The sequence below is a fragment of the Achroia grisella genome, unplaced genomic scaffold, assembly GCF_030625045.1.
Source record: "Achroia grisella isolate CSIRO2021 unplaced genomic scaffold, CSIRO_AGI_Agris_v1 utg1574, whole genome shotgun sequence".
Lineage (NCBI taxonomy): Eukaryota > Metazoa > Arthropoda > Insecta > Lepidoptera > Pyralidae > Achroia > Achroia grisella.
Genome location: NW_026712656.1, coordinates 102124 through 116292, shown reverse-complemented (window position 1 = coordinate 116292; position 14169 = coordinate 102124). Strand labels below are relative to the sequence as shown.

General features: G+C 32.0%; 3 protein-coding genes across 3 annotated transcripts in view; 1 reads left to right on the top strand and 2 right to left on the bottom strand.

Annotated features, from left to right (window-relative positions):
- Positions 1–365: 365 nt before the first annotated feature.
- LOC131841192 (cytochrome c oxidase subunit 5A, mitochondrial) lies at positions 366–1822 on the bottom strand. The gene is made up of 2 exons (XM_059189457.1): positions 1626–1822; positions 366–704 (listed from the first exon to the last, which is right to left on the bottom strand). Exons 1-2 carry the CDS (start codon positions 1760–1762, stop codon positions 383–385), a joined length of 459 nt encoding a protein of 152 aa, XP_059045440.1. The 5' UTR covers positions 1763–1822; the 3' UTR covers positions 366–382.
- A 346-nt stretch (positions 1823–2168) lies between these two features.
- On the bottom strand, positions 2169–5074 carry LOC131841191 (bifunctional arginine demethylase and lysyl-hydroxylase PSR). Its single transcript, XM_059189456.1, has 3 exons — positions 4868–5074; positions 3467–4170; positions 2169–2761 (listed from the first exon to the last, which is right to left on the bottom strand). The coding sequence occupies exons 1-3, from the start codon at positions 4938–4940 to the stop codon at positions 2375–2377; spliced, it is 1164 nt and encodes a 387-aa protein (XP_059045439.1). The 5' UTR covers positions 4941–5074; the 3' UTR covers positions 2169–2374.
- A 353-nt stretch (positions 5075–5427) lies between these two features.
- LOC131841183 (kinesin-like protein Klp10A) overlaps positions 5428–14169 on the top strand; it is a 76158-nt gene continuing 67416 nt past the window's right edge. Inside the window, exon 1 of the mRNA XM_059189449.1 lies at positions 5428–5838. Coding sequence (XP_059045432.1) covers positions 5778–5838 — 61 coding nt within the window. The 5' untranslated portion in view covers positions 5428–5777. The remainder of the gene's footprint in view (positions 5839–14169) is intronic.

Below are 14169 nucleotides of genomic sequence, written 5' to 3'. Positions count from 1 at the left end.
TGACCTCATCACTAGCAATTTACCTTATAAGGTTGCTCTTTATGCGGTTCCCCCTGGAAACCATCATAATAAATTCTTAACAAATCAGTTACACTAGGATAACTGATGATCCTCTTATCCTCCACTGGTGCCCGCCAGCCTAAACCGTTATCATAAATGTGTGCAACATTCCATTATCATCCATTTAAAAAATATATCATATAAATAAAACAATATTATTCCTCCAATATTTTATACAATAAACAAAAGCATGTCGCATTGAATGGTGGACCAAGAATACTTGAAGATTGCTTCACATTATTAATTAAATGTAAAATAAATGTCGACAACAAAACTATTATACAAATTTTCTACAGCTTCATTTGATATCCATTCAACTAATTTAAACTTCATAAACACTATCTAAAGCTAATTCTGGTTTGTCATAGCCAAGTTCCTCGGGTGTATCAATGCCGAGCTCTGTGAGTGTGGGTTTGATTTCTTGGATGAGGTATGGGTAAATTTCATTCACCTTGCCTCCGCATTTGTCTTTGCAGGCTTCGATAAATCTAATAGCAAGCGCATAGTCGTTTACCCGCCTGCAGGCATGCAGAGCGGACTTGATGATCTTTGGGTCGGGTACCAGATCCATACCACAAAGGTCGTTCATTCCTTTGCGGATTTCCCAACCATCAATGTCCTTTCTGTTGAAGAATGCTTCATATCTGGAAAGCAAGAGAGAAACTATAAAACAATTGATATATATTACGACAGCAAATCATATGGAATATTTGTTTCGTATGATTTGCTTGTTATATGAAGTGCAAGTATTTACTTGTTATATGATTTATTTTATTACTAGCTCTTGGATACAAATTAATCAAGACTATTTAAAATTATATAAAAATTATTTAAAAAATTAAATAGCCTAAGTACTTCATCTCAATTTCAATGTGTGTTGTAAATTACATGTTTGGTGCGCAATTTATATGAAAAACTGTAACAAAACTAATTCCTGTCTGAATTTATAAAATCTGTATTGACCTTAGTCAATAATGAAGTACCATTTCTTTATACACCTCTCTATACATCAATAAAATATTTTACCACCTGCGTTAAATTTGTTTGATATTAAGTTAATTAATACAGTTTTGCTTAAAATATAAAACAATAAAATACAAATGAAAACAACAGTACGCGTGAAATCAGTTAGTTTTATGATGGATAGAAAAGACTCAAATATGCACAGAGTATGTGATTATTTTTTTCAATATCTGAATTTAATTAAAGGGACATCGGTTAATATACCCAGTGTAATAGTTCTAGTGAAAAATCGATACTCAGCATATAATTAGATTAAAGAACAAATTAAAAAATATATTAGGTCAGTATTATAAATAATTGTTTTGATATCTATAATAGTAATCAAGAACTAAGATAACCAGGAATCGCCCGAGTACACGAGGCATAAGGGTACCTAGGATATCTGTGTATGATAGATGAGAGTATGCTATTTTCAGCATATATTAAAACATAAATAGAAGTAATTCCACCTTTCTTTATACTAAATCGGAAAACAAGGATATGGTGTAAACCGGTAATAGATTTATTATCAATTTTCAGTTACATAACGTAAAAATCTTAACCTGGAGTCGAACTCTTCGTCGGATTCCACTGGACCGTCGTGTGATAGTCGTGCCGGGATCACTGCACTGACCCTGGTCGCAGGGAGCAGGGATCGCTTGAAAACGTTAATTAATGTACCCGACGCTGATTTCAACATTTTGTATGATAGTATCTCACTAGAACTTTATGAAAGATAACAAATGGCTACTACGAACCATAAAGAATATAGAATAGATTTTACTAAAGTTAGTATTGCCATAATTGAAAATATCGTTGAGAATTTTCTTTATTAATTCTTAATCGATCGATTTGTTTAAAATAATAATACAATACAAACGTTTCATATTGTTGTTATATTTTAGCAGAAGTTTTGGACCAATTTCTACAAAGCGACATGATTAGCATTATATGTATAAAAAAATTACAGACCAAGTATAATATTTTTACTGATTTATATATAATCACCATTTATTTTTAACGCACCATTCTAGAATGCGGGGATCCATAAATTCAGAAACAATATATTTACGAAAAGAAAACAAACATTTTGTTCGTAATAATACTATATTTCTTCACAAAGAACTGTGTTGTAAGATAACAAAAGAAATATTGTTTTCACTAATTTAACAACTGTAAAAATGATTTTAAATTAGTTTTTATATCTAATAATACAAAAGAGGCAGTTTTACTATATTAAATTGAATCATCCATTTTTATTATAAATCTTGGTACACATGTTTATAATTATCTATGAAATGGAGATTTGTTCTCACATTTTCCTTCTTTTCTTCTTTTTGTGCGCCGAGATGCTTTCCTGACCACTGTCCTCTTCACTGGAGCTATCAGAGGAGCTGCTCTCACTGTCACTGCTGGATGAGCTACTGTTGGAAGAACTGTCAGAAGCTACACCCGTAGTTTGAGATAGGTCCATGCTACTTGCAATTTTATACAAATCAGACTCTTTGGCTTCAAGGGTTTTAATCCATTTCTTTGACAACTTAGGGCGCCCTCGTACGGTCTTGTGCCATACTACGGGGAAGTTTGTGCGACTACAAAAGTTTTGTGTCACAGCCACAGTGTCATCCAGATTGAGAACAACATGCCACCAGCCTCCTGGCACGAATACTGTTTCGCCTGGCTTCTGAAGTATTTCAACCTGTAAATAAGCAACCATTGACAAACAATAATTAACATAGAAAACATCTAGACAAATAAAAACAATCATACTCATGAATATGAATGTTTGCACTGTTGAATGAATGAGAATCTGTATGCTTTACTACTGGCCCACCAAGGTAGTTAATTATAAAAAAGAAGTTCCACTTCCATACAAGGAATAGCAATTTAAGTATATTTTCAATAGAAAATAGAAAGTTATTTAGTTTACTAAGATAAACATAAAGAAGCCTTTATTTCTGTACTATTAAACATTATTTTTTTTTTTTTGTTACATTCATGTTCATTCATATTATTATATTTACTATAAATTTATTATTATTATATATATTTTTTTACTATTATTATTTGCACATACGTTAAGTAGTTTAATTTTCTATGTTTAATTATTAATTTCATTATCTATATCATATACCGCAGTACAGAGTGCCTTATGGCAAAGGCCTTATTACTATTCTTTTAAAAATTTTGAGTTAAGTAAGCTAAGTAAAAAAGTACATGTCAATATGATAAAACTAAAATTAAAAAGTATAATAATAATAATAATTAAATATAATTAGCTTTCTAATTTAAAAAGCAATAGAGATAATTAATACCCATGGCAATTAAGATTGTGTCTATATTTGTAGTTAATTGTGTAATAGATACACAATTGTAAAACTACATTTCTGTAAAATTACATTACCGGTTTATATTCCTTTGGCCAAGAATCCATCTGAGTTTTAGGATAAATGAGTTTGAACCATGTAATTGCCTCATCCCTCTGTTTTCCACCCATTGCTCCTGTCACTTTAATGAGTTCTCTTGGAGTTTGTGTTGGAAACAGACACCATCTCTTGTGGCCGAACACCAAGGCATTCCAAGCACTTGTTCCTAATGGATCAATGTGGATTCCAGTCCCTGAACGCTGGGGTCCCATAACAAACCAACGATATGGAGGTCTTCTTTCTTCACCGCAATATTTGAACAAATCATCTCTAAAATATCTGGGAACCTCATAATCTTCTAGAAGCTTCTTCCTTCTCAAATGTTCCCCAAAACTACTATCAAAAATATAAAGTGGACTATCATCAGTCGTTGTCCGCATGTATTCTACATAATACTTCATTTTCATCTTAACACTATAACCCTCATTGTCTTCTCCGCACTTGAATTTTTGGTTACGATACTTTTTGGCAAGTCTATCTAATGTCCATTTGTGATTTGCTTTCCAGTTTGTTTGTACATTCGTTATAACTACAGGTTTATATATTTTCTCATATCTCTGTATAAATTCTTCAGGAGACACTTCATTCTCACTTATTCTGTCAACATTATCATTACATTTTAGAAATTCCTCAAAGTTTCCTGCGTACTTTAAAGCTGTCCACTGATACTTATCTGCTAATTCTGAAAAAATAATATACTCATTTACAATATCTAATCTTAAGGAAAGAAAGAGTCCTACCAATAAGATGTAAGATTAATTATTTTTAGCCTGATATACATAACTTTTTATTCCATACTTCTTGTATTACAACAGATTATGACACCTAAGAATTCCCATGGGAAGTTTTAAGCAGAACAATCTATAATTGAACTTGAGTTTTATATTTCAAGGTCCTTTTCATTAGGATCCAGGTGTGAGTGATGAGAGTGACAACTGATTTACAAACATTCTTAAACAATATATACATAATTCATACATCGCTCTTTGTACATAATGTGATCGTAATATAAAAATGTTGAAATGTAGGAGGTTATAATAAACATTAGCCAATATTTTATGATTCACAAATCTATAAATTGACATGCAATTTTTAATTATTCTTTAGTTTGTTTGTAGACACTTATACGAAATAAATTAGTTTGGCATTGGTATGTAAATTGTAAAGTGTATAGAGTACATAATAAAAGAAAATTGGTTCTGTTACTACCCAGTGCCGAACTGTCGAGGTCATGCTTTGCTAATATTTAGACCCATGTACTAATGTATTCAAATTAAATGGAGGAATGATGTCTATGAAATAGTGTTATAACGGTAATCATGTGAAAAATATCAAAGAACGACCATAAAATGAACTTAGTTAAAAAGTTTTCTACTCACCGGGGCGAGCTTTTCTTTTAACCTCCTTAATGCGTTTCCTTGCTTTATGCGATATTTTATGTTCGCTGTGCATTTCTATAGGTTTAATTTTTTTCTAGAAAAACAAAAGGAATTAAGTTCAATAGATTTATATATTGACAATTCGACAGAAAGTCAGCCCTACCTTAGAAGTCTAATGCCATTTTATTTCACTTTTTTTCTGAAAGACACAGATTAGGTAAACTGGATAGAGTAGGTATTATTGTTGCCACATACAGCTGTCAAGCGATATTGACATGAAACAAATTAATCTTGTCTATGGTTAGTTGTTAAAATCGATCGATTACATATGTACTTGTAACTTTGATGATGAGTCATATATTAAGTTGCGATATTGCAGGGCACTTATGATTTTAATACAGTAATATTTTAAAATAATATAGTATTTACTGCTTTACATTTTGATAGTTATTCAACAATCGTCGATTTTTAAAGTACTTTTTATTCTGTGGTGGAAATGGTGGAATGAGACTAGAAAAAAATATTATACTGGCAATATTACACAAAAATTTTCAACACAGTGTTCCTAATATTTTGTAATTTCGTCTTTATAACCGAAATTATTTAAAAGATTTTTGGTTTTCCTCTTCGTACATCTGTTAAATCCCATAATAATCATATCATATGTATTAATTATTTTTTTAGAAAGTATAGTAATTGATTTGACTGTAGTAGTGAAACAAATTTCAAACGTTCCAGTCTGAAGTGTGACCGCTAGCTCGATATAACTGTCAATCTGGGTGTAGAAATTTATTTTGTAATTTTCACCGGTTTTTATGTGTAATTTCCTAATGTGTTAGACTATTATTAATTAAACGCGGATAGCGAAATAATGTTCTATAGTGTATGTGGTGCATAAACCTGTGTAAAAATGGATGACGGTACTGTGAAGATCCAGTCTGGAATTAACATCAACATAAAAAGAACAGATGGTGAGTACGATCATGCTTGATCTCCCATGGTTGAGTTCCATTTTCGTATAGGAAACTTCTTATATTTGTTTTAGTAATCGGTTACAATCTCGTAATTTCAATTTGTATTTCTTCGCTTCATCCTCTGATTTACCATATTCTTTCCACATTCCACGTAGGTATCAAATCTATGAGTAAGCTACGAAATATGACTTCTCTTTTTGTGTGTTATCTGCACGACAAGTCTATATTCGAATCACAACATCCGATGAATAAAAGTGAAAGTAGGTAGTAATGGATTTAGTTGTGACTAAAATTTCCATAATTTTTAAATATTACATTTATATGTAATGAGGTAATAAAATATCAGTTGGTACTTTGTTTCAAAAAAATGTACAAAGTTCTAATTGACTAGTAGAATAAAGATATGTAAATAGATTTCTTTGTGTGAGACACTTGGTTATGTTTGAACTTGAATTTGTATGACTGTGTCATTCATTCTGTTCTATTCTATACTGTAAGAAGGGCTCTATTTAGTAAACAATCTCAACATGTCTTCACTAACATAGCTGTATAAATATAAGTGATATACATATAGAAATAATAATATACAGAAGTACACAATCAATTGTAACAATTTTATTATTTAACATTGTTCACTGGTGATTAATATTTCTTTCTTCACACCAGATTCTATGGGGGTTTATTGAAATGTGTCATAAAGACACTTAATCAAAAGTACTTGCAGAATGAAATATCTTAGCACTATAAAACCAACCTATAATATTGTGAAGCATGTTGAAGGTTACCAAGCAGTAAAGCTTTTTGTCCTTTTAACACATTGTCTAATGAGATTTCTTAAGGGCAGGTTGCATTCTTTTCTGTTGGAACAATATTTTTATAATAATAGTAAGTTTTACTAGTAATAAATTAATCAAGAATCTATTACTAGTAAAAATTGTATAAGATAATAATTAAAGATTTCAAACACAATTTCTAATAAATAAAACAAATAAAATTGTTTCTGTATTTCAGAAATTAAATAATATTGTCCCTGTGGTTTAAAATCCAATCAAAGTATACAAAATTTTAAGTCAATGGCAGTTGCATACTAATTATTGTTTACTTCCTTGTCAGCAGTGTAATATATCATGAAAATATGTCACCACACTATAAATAAATTACTTAAAATATATTTAAGAGAATCGTTGTTCTGCTACTAAGTAGACTTTTGTGGGAAAGTCATAAGTATTATGGAGATGAGAGAATATTTTTAGTATCTTATTATTTCAATAACTGTATTACTTTTCTATGTTGATGATACTCCTATTTATCCTAATTTAATTTCCTGAAAGATTAGGAATGTATAAAATTTATTTAATTATATTTATAGATATAGAATGATCAATAAGTCAGTTACAAATTTCATCTTATTTTAATATTTACAATATAATTATGAGAATAACTTTATTATATATAATATACTCATATTAAAAAAATATGTGTATTTGTAAGAAATATTAAAATCTGTTTAGTAGTTTTAAACACATTAGTAATGGAATTATTGGTTGGAATTGTTGGCACTATAATTTACTTTAATTACATCTAATTTACATTATATGCAAGTTAAAGAAAAATCTCTTAAAAGGTGTAACATACCTTCTTCTTTTTAAATCAATACATCAAATAATTTCTCTCTGAATTTATTAGGTAAGAATATGCTGGTTAATTTGCTGGTTAAATAGATGACGTGTTTGTATGCTAAAAGTATTTTCTTGAAGTGTTGATGAACGAGGTCATTAGTTATTTTGGTTTTTGGTGTAAATTTCTCCATAGCATGATGATGATTCATGTAAGAGTCATCTGATGACACAGGTAGGTAGACACACCTGTTCATAGAAGATACTGACCTATTCTTGAATTTATCTTCTATATTTAAGATACTATGTATCTTACTAGTACTAGTATTATAAACACAAATATCTGTGAGTATGGATAGCTGGATGGATGCTTGTTAATCTTTCACACAGAAACTACTTTTGTTGAAACTTAACAGTAGTATAGCTTATACATCAGAATAACACACAGGCTATAAATTTTATGAAAGTGAAACTGTTAGCACAGATTATATGCTACATACTGGATAGTCAGTACAAGCATGTTCATAATTCTAATTTGACAAAAACTAATAAAAAAAGCCAGTAATGGAATGGCTTTTTTAATAGTTCTCACCTAAAATTTAATTTTCTATATCATCATCTGCTTCTTCCTTATCTCATTTATTTGTGGTCGGCATAATATGTTTTTCTCTTCCATTCATCTCTGCTCAAAGCCATCTTGTTATTTACTGCCTTTAATTATATTTTCTACATATTTAACTTATTTTGTTTATAATGTTTGTCTACAATGACAATACAATAATTATAATTAAGTACATAGACTATAAAAAGATGTCTGCAAAAGTATCTTTTTAGATTCCAAGGAGCTTGTTTTGTAAGCTGTGTTTAGGTTGTAGGATGAAAAAGCACTCAAGTAACCAAGCAGTTTGCTCTGTAATCTACATTTCAGTTGTTCATTTATTCATAATTTAAGAGCTGTGCTCTTGTCGGTGGAGTTCTCGCCACCTTCCACAATCTACTACAAATCTGTTTAGTTGATGATATGACACAATTCCTAAGTTTTTCCTTATTTTTTTTATTTCATATAAGGCATGACATCTTAGTCCTCCTTATTTGCATTGCTTGATTGGTATCACAGATGATGATATGATGTCCATGGTGCTATTCATGTATATAGGCAAAAGAGAAACAAAAATTTTGGACTCCATTTTCCGCAATCAGCCTCCTCAGGCTGTTGTGCATGGGAACCCTTCCCAAATACAAATAAATAGTTGTCTTATAATAGTAATAATAGTCTCAGGACAATTCACACCCAAGTTAAGCTAGCCAAAGCTTGTGTTATGGGTACTAGATAACTAATACAAATACATATTTAGATATTGTTTTATCGTAAATACTTACAGAATGTACATAAGAAAACACCCGATACAAACAATCATACTCATGAATCAAATGTTTGTGCCGTCCGAGAATCAAACCCGCGACCATCGGACGTAAAGCGATGTGCTAGACCGCTAGACCACCGAGGTCGTTATTAATACAAGCAAGATTGCTTTTAGCAATAAGGCCGCCTTATTGTAACTATACATTTGTCCTTTGTGTTTTTTTTTGTGTTTGTGCTTCTTTACTGTATGTTGCAAATAAAGTATATTCTATATATCTATCTATCAAGAATGAGTAATTGTTTTAATTTTAAGTTCTATATTGTACGATGTCAATACCGAGGTACTGACATTGTATAGAACTGTATATCGTACAGCATACTGGCCTTGAATTGTTGTGATATCCATATACGGCGAGCCATATACCCCGACAGACGCATCACGGCTTTTGTATTTGGCGAAATCATACAAAAAAGGTACCAGTTACCATTGACAGTGCCTACCATTCTAAAATTTTTAAAATTAGCCAGGAAGTTATAAAATTACCTGCATCTTTCTATAAATTATTGGCTCTTGAAGTTGATTGTAGTTATAATATGAACTGTTTTCATATATATTCCTACTTTCTTTCTAGAGAGATAAAACTTTTATTTGCGTTAATTGAAACGTTATTTCTAATATTACAAATGCGACAGTATGTCTGTCTGTCTGCTTATTACCTTTTTACAACTAAACGTCTGAAGAGAAATTGATGAAATATTATGTGATATAATAGACTATCATGATGACAAATATTGTTTATTTTTTATTAAACAGAAAAGCAGACGTAAGTCGCGGATAATAGCTAGTCTGTAATGTAGGATAGGATCCACTTTCACTTCAACGTTGTTCTATATGTATATGATATCTTGATATCTCTGGACAGTTTCCACAGCGCCATCTAGTCCCAAGCTAAGCAGAGGTTGTACTATGGGTACTAGACAACTGGTATAAATATATAGATATGTTTTTTTTTGTATACACATAAGTAATATATATAAAAAACACCCAGACACAATGCAAACAATTACACTCACGAATATAAATGCTTGTACCGTCCGAGGAATCGAACCTGCGACCAGCGAAAGTATGGCAGTATGCTAGACCGCTAGATCACCGAGACCTTCAAACATAGTCGACATGCTATTGGTGAATGGGTACCTATTACAGGAAATTCTCAATATAGCTAGCGTGTGCTGTGCATGGTAATAAATTGACAAGGCTATGTCATATAGGCTTATGGGAGTTACGCAACACTAGCTGTTATCGTCGGCTTTGTCTGAATTATGAGTTTTTTTACATTACATTCCGCTCTTCTATATCCATTACTATATAAGTGTATTTTAATTTTTTAGTTTACCTCTTTCAATTAATAATATATATATTTCTATTAAAAATATATATATTTGTATTAATAATACAAACAGGTGAAGTTTGTGAGTATTTATTGATGTTTGTTACTCTTTCACGCAAAAACTACTGAACGGATTTTGATGAAACTTTATAGTAATATAGGCATCTTGTACATCAGAATAACGTATAGGCTATAAATTTGACGCGTGTGAAACCGCGGGTGCAGCTAGTATTTCATCTTTTGCCTTTCTAACCGTAGTGGTTTAGACTGTGTGTTGATCATCAGTCGGGACAAATTGTATTTTAATATTGTATCACGTTGCTGAGTGTTCGTGTATAAGTTCATTTCCTGGTGCCGATTATGTTACGACTCGGCCCAGCGGCACCCACGGAGTTTATCCAAGGTTACCGCATCGATCTGAGGGCCTCAGTCGGACAGTAGTCGAATGGTGCCACCTAAACAATATGCTGCATGCAGCGATAAAGCAGCTTGTATAAGCTGTGGTTTTAAGGGCGAGATATTGTATACTTGTTTTTTTAGGGATGATAATAGAATGGCGCTCTCGTCTGTGGTAATGGTATACGCTGGTGGAGAACCAGTGGAGGATGATAAGCGTGAGGTCATGTCAGTTACCCATAGTGGCAAATTCACCGGGAATTTATCACGATGGTGTCCAGGGGTAACGTCGTGGATGTCGACCTGACATGGTACCTGGCTACCAGTGGGATTATTAGTCCACATTACTGACAATACCCTCCCCCGACGAAATATATTAGGAAGTTAGTCATTTTAGGAAGTTAGATATTTTATTTAGTGACACATAAAGATTCGTTGGTGTTGACTAAGTTTGATCTTAGGCGACATTTCGCACGAAGTTTTCATACGCATCCCTAACGTTTTTGAAAATATTCTAAATCCTATATCTAACAGGGATACTATAGGATTCAAATAGTAAAATAAATTTTAATCGGTCCAGTAGTTTCGGAGTATATTCAATGCATACAAACAAGCAAATTTTTTCTCCGTACAAAATAAGATAAAGACAGTGTCCTAACCGTTTAGTATGTTTTGTTTATATCACTTGTAACGTTTTCCGATGAAATCATGCTCTAATAATAATAGTGTAGCTACAATCTCGTTTGAGGCCCTGTAGCCACTTGGCACAATGTAGTCGTGGCAAATGGAGCTACGATTCGATTCGAGTTGTGAGTCATCGACGGGTTCCCTCGGTCGCTGTGACGCGGCGGCGAGTGCTCGACGCTGTTTGAGTTTTTTTAACACGTTAAAAACCGCATGCCCACCGGTTGGTCACTCCGCAACGAAAGTAAAACACGTTGGGGAACGGGAGATCACTTCACTTTAATTGAAATAAATCTAGGGGTTAAATAATGTCTACCTCAAATTATTGTACACTAAAAACGTATTTAAAAAACGTAATTAATATACGTAAGTAATTAATAATAAAAAAAATGCCCTATGTGAGAAATGAGATTTTTCAGTGAGGTAAACTCGAAAAAAACTTCAACGTGTTAAACTCGATCGCTGTTTCATTCTTTTTTATATCAACATCAGCGACTTAGTGCCCTGCCTTTCTACGACCAATTCTGATCCATCGATATTGGAATTCCAAAACACATCTTATCGTACATTGCACGAAAATTGTCTCGAAATCATTCCGAACTGACGGTAGATTTGACATACCATAAGAGCCTGTAATAGACCTACATGAATGAAGATATTTTGGATTTTGTCAATTGTATAATAAGACATGTTATTTTAAGTATTTTTTTAAGTAGTGGTCGCCCAGTAGTTGAAGTCGACCATAATTAACGTATGCATAATTAAAAAAAAAATATTGGTATTCTGCTTTCTTTCTCTATATAAACTGTAAGTGTACGAAATTTCATACCGCGTCCGCGTAATTTTAGAAAAATGGCATACAAAATTTTTGCTTCACTTATTTTAGTATAATGAGAACCAATTATAGTAGAGTTTTCACTTCCACTCAGGATTTTTTTTTAATGGATTTAAATGGAATAATGCACCCGCCAGCATTACTAGCAATAAGACATTGCTAGCAATAAAATCATCAATCCACATTACTAATAATCCTCTTTCTTACCTCTCCCCTCACGCTGGCGGGGCACCAGGGTTGCCACCTATAAATATATTCTTAAACTATAATAGCACGGTTTGCCCCAAACCAAATAGGCAATGAACGATCCGAACGGGTTTGTCAACTGGCCTACCTTCTCCACAGCCACGTGGGTGTCGTGACGTTCAAAGGCCGACCATCGAATCTAAGTTATTTTAAAGTATCTATCGATCACCATTTGGATGTAAGCACGACTTGACTGCGGCGTATGCTTGTTTGCACAAAAAAAAAGTAACAAAAATGTAGAGTACCGTGTGCTCCAGATTTTGGTATAGACTTGCAACTCGCAAATGAATAAAAAGAAGATATATTATATATAGCGCAGTAAAATAAAAGTTGTTTTGTTGTATAAGATTAAATCGCTTTAAAAAAAAAATAGAGGTAGATCATAGAAGGTAAAAATTTAGGGTTGTATGTATTTTTTATGTGTGTGGTATTTTTTTTATTAGCTTAATGTAAGCGGTATGTACATAAATACACATGAATCGATACTATGTTTAGTAGTCGGTCAATAACAGGAAAGTAATTAATCATTGTATCGGAATTGACGCACTTCGTAAAATTTTACTATTAGGTGAAGTAAAATAAATATATTTATTTTCAGAGAACTAATCATAATTCTATTGCTAGCCGTTTCCGGGTTTCACCCGTATGAAATTTATAGCCTATAAGTTATTCTGATGTGTAAGCTATATTACTGTAAAGTTTCATCAAAATCCGTTCAGTAGTTATTGCCTGAAAGAGTAAAAAATATCTTTCCATCCATACATACTCACAAGCTATCGCAATTATAATGTCAGTAAGATTTAACGACGACATATTTTTGTAATTCAATTCAAATATGAAACTTTGAATAGACTTTACAAAATAGAATGCAGATAGAATAAGATAGATCTTTATTTAAAAATATTGAGTATATTTCTTGTGGTGGTCAATCCCATGACGTCATCAGAAAACGTCGACTAAGGATAAAAAGCATATACACATTGGAGTAAGAGAAGGAAGCCTATATCAAGTCGTATGGTACCTATACGTATTAAATCTCTATATGCCGGGAGTCCAGAGAATGGTTGAAATGGACGATAATGGGATACGGATAAATCAATAGAATAGAATCTTTATTCAAATTAATTCAGTATATGCACTTTTGAATAGTCATATTTTTTTATTCTACCACACATTCGGAGCGCAGACTCATCACAAGAAGAACGAGCAAGAAACTTGCGTGTTGCTCTTTTAATTTATTTAAAACGTTGTTCAGAATTACATTTTATTTTTAAGTTTGTGTAAATACAAAACTGAATTGCCAAATAGCTAAGTCGAGATAAATAAATAGTTAAAATGGAATAAAATAGAAAATCATTTATTCAAATTAATTTGATTTAAGCACATTTTTTTAATCTACCGCTCATTCGGCAAGCTGTGTTACTTGAGTAACAAAGTATCTGATACCAGATAAACCCTAACACTTACTAGCAATAATCCACTTTCGATTTTACAACGAATGTCATCGACTGCCCGAGTGGGAGTTTGTTGTTTTTTTTTATACTACAATGGTGGCAATAATAAAAAGTGTTCGACCTGCTCCATCTTCGCACCAGCATCTGTCATGGTATCCAATTATCTTGAATGTCGTTTACCTCTAATCTGGCGTATCGAATTTTAATACATTAATTGAGTGATTGCGAAATAGTTTTCTATAGTTTTAAACATCATAATTTTAATTTGTTTCTGGTGTCTAAGTATTATTAAATTACATATTATTCGTGTTATTATAATTATGTAAAAATCTAACTACAATAA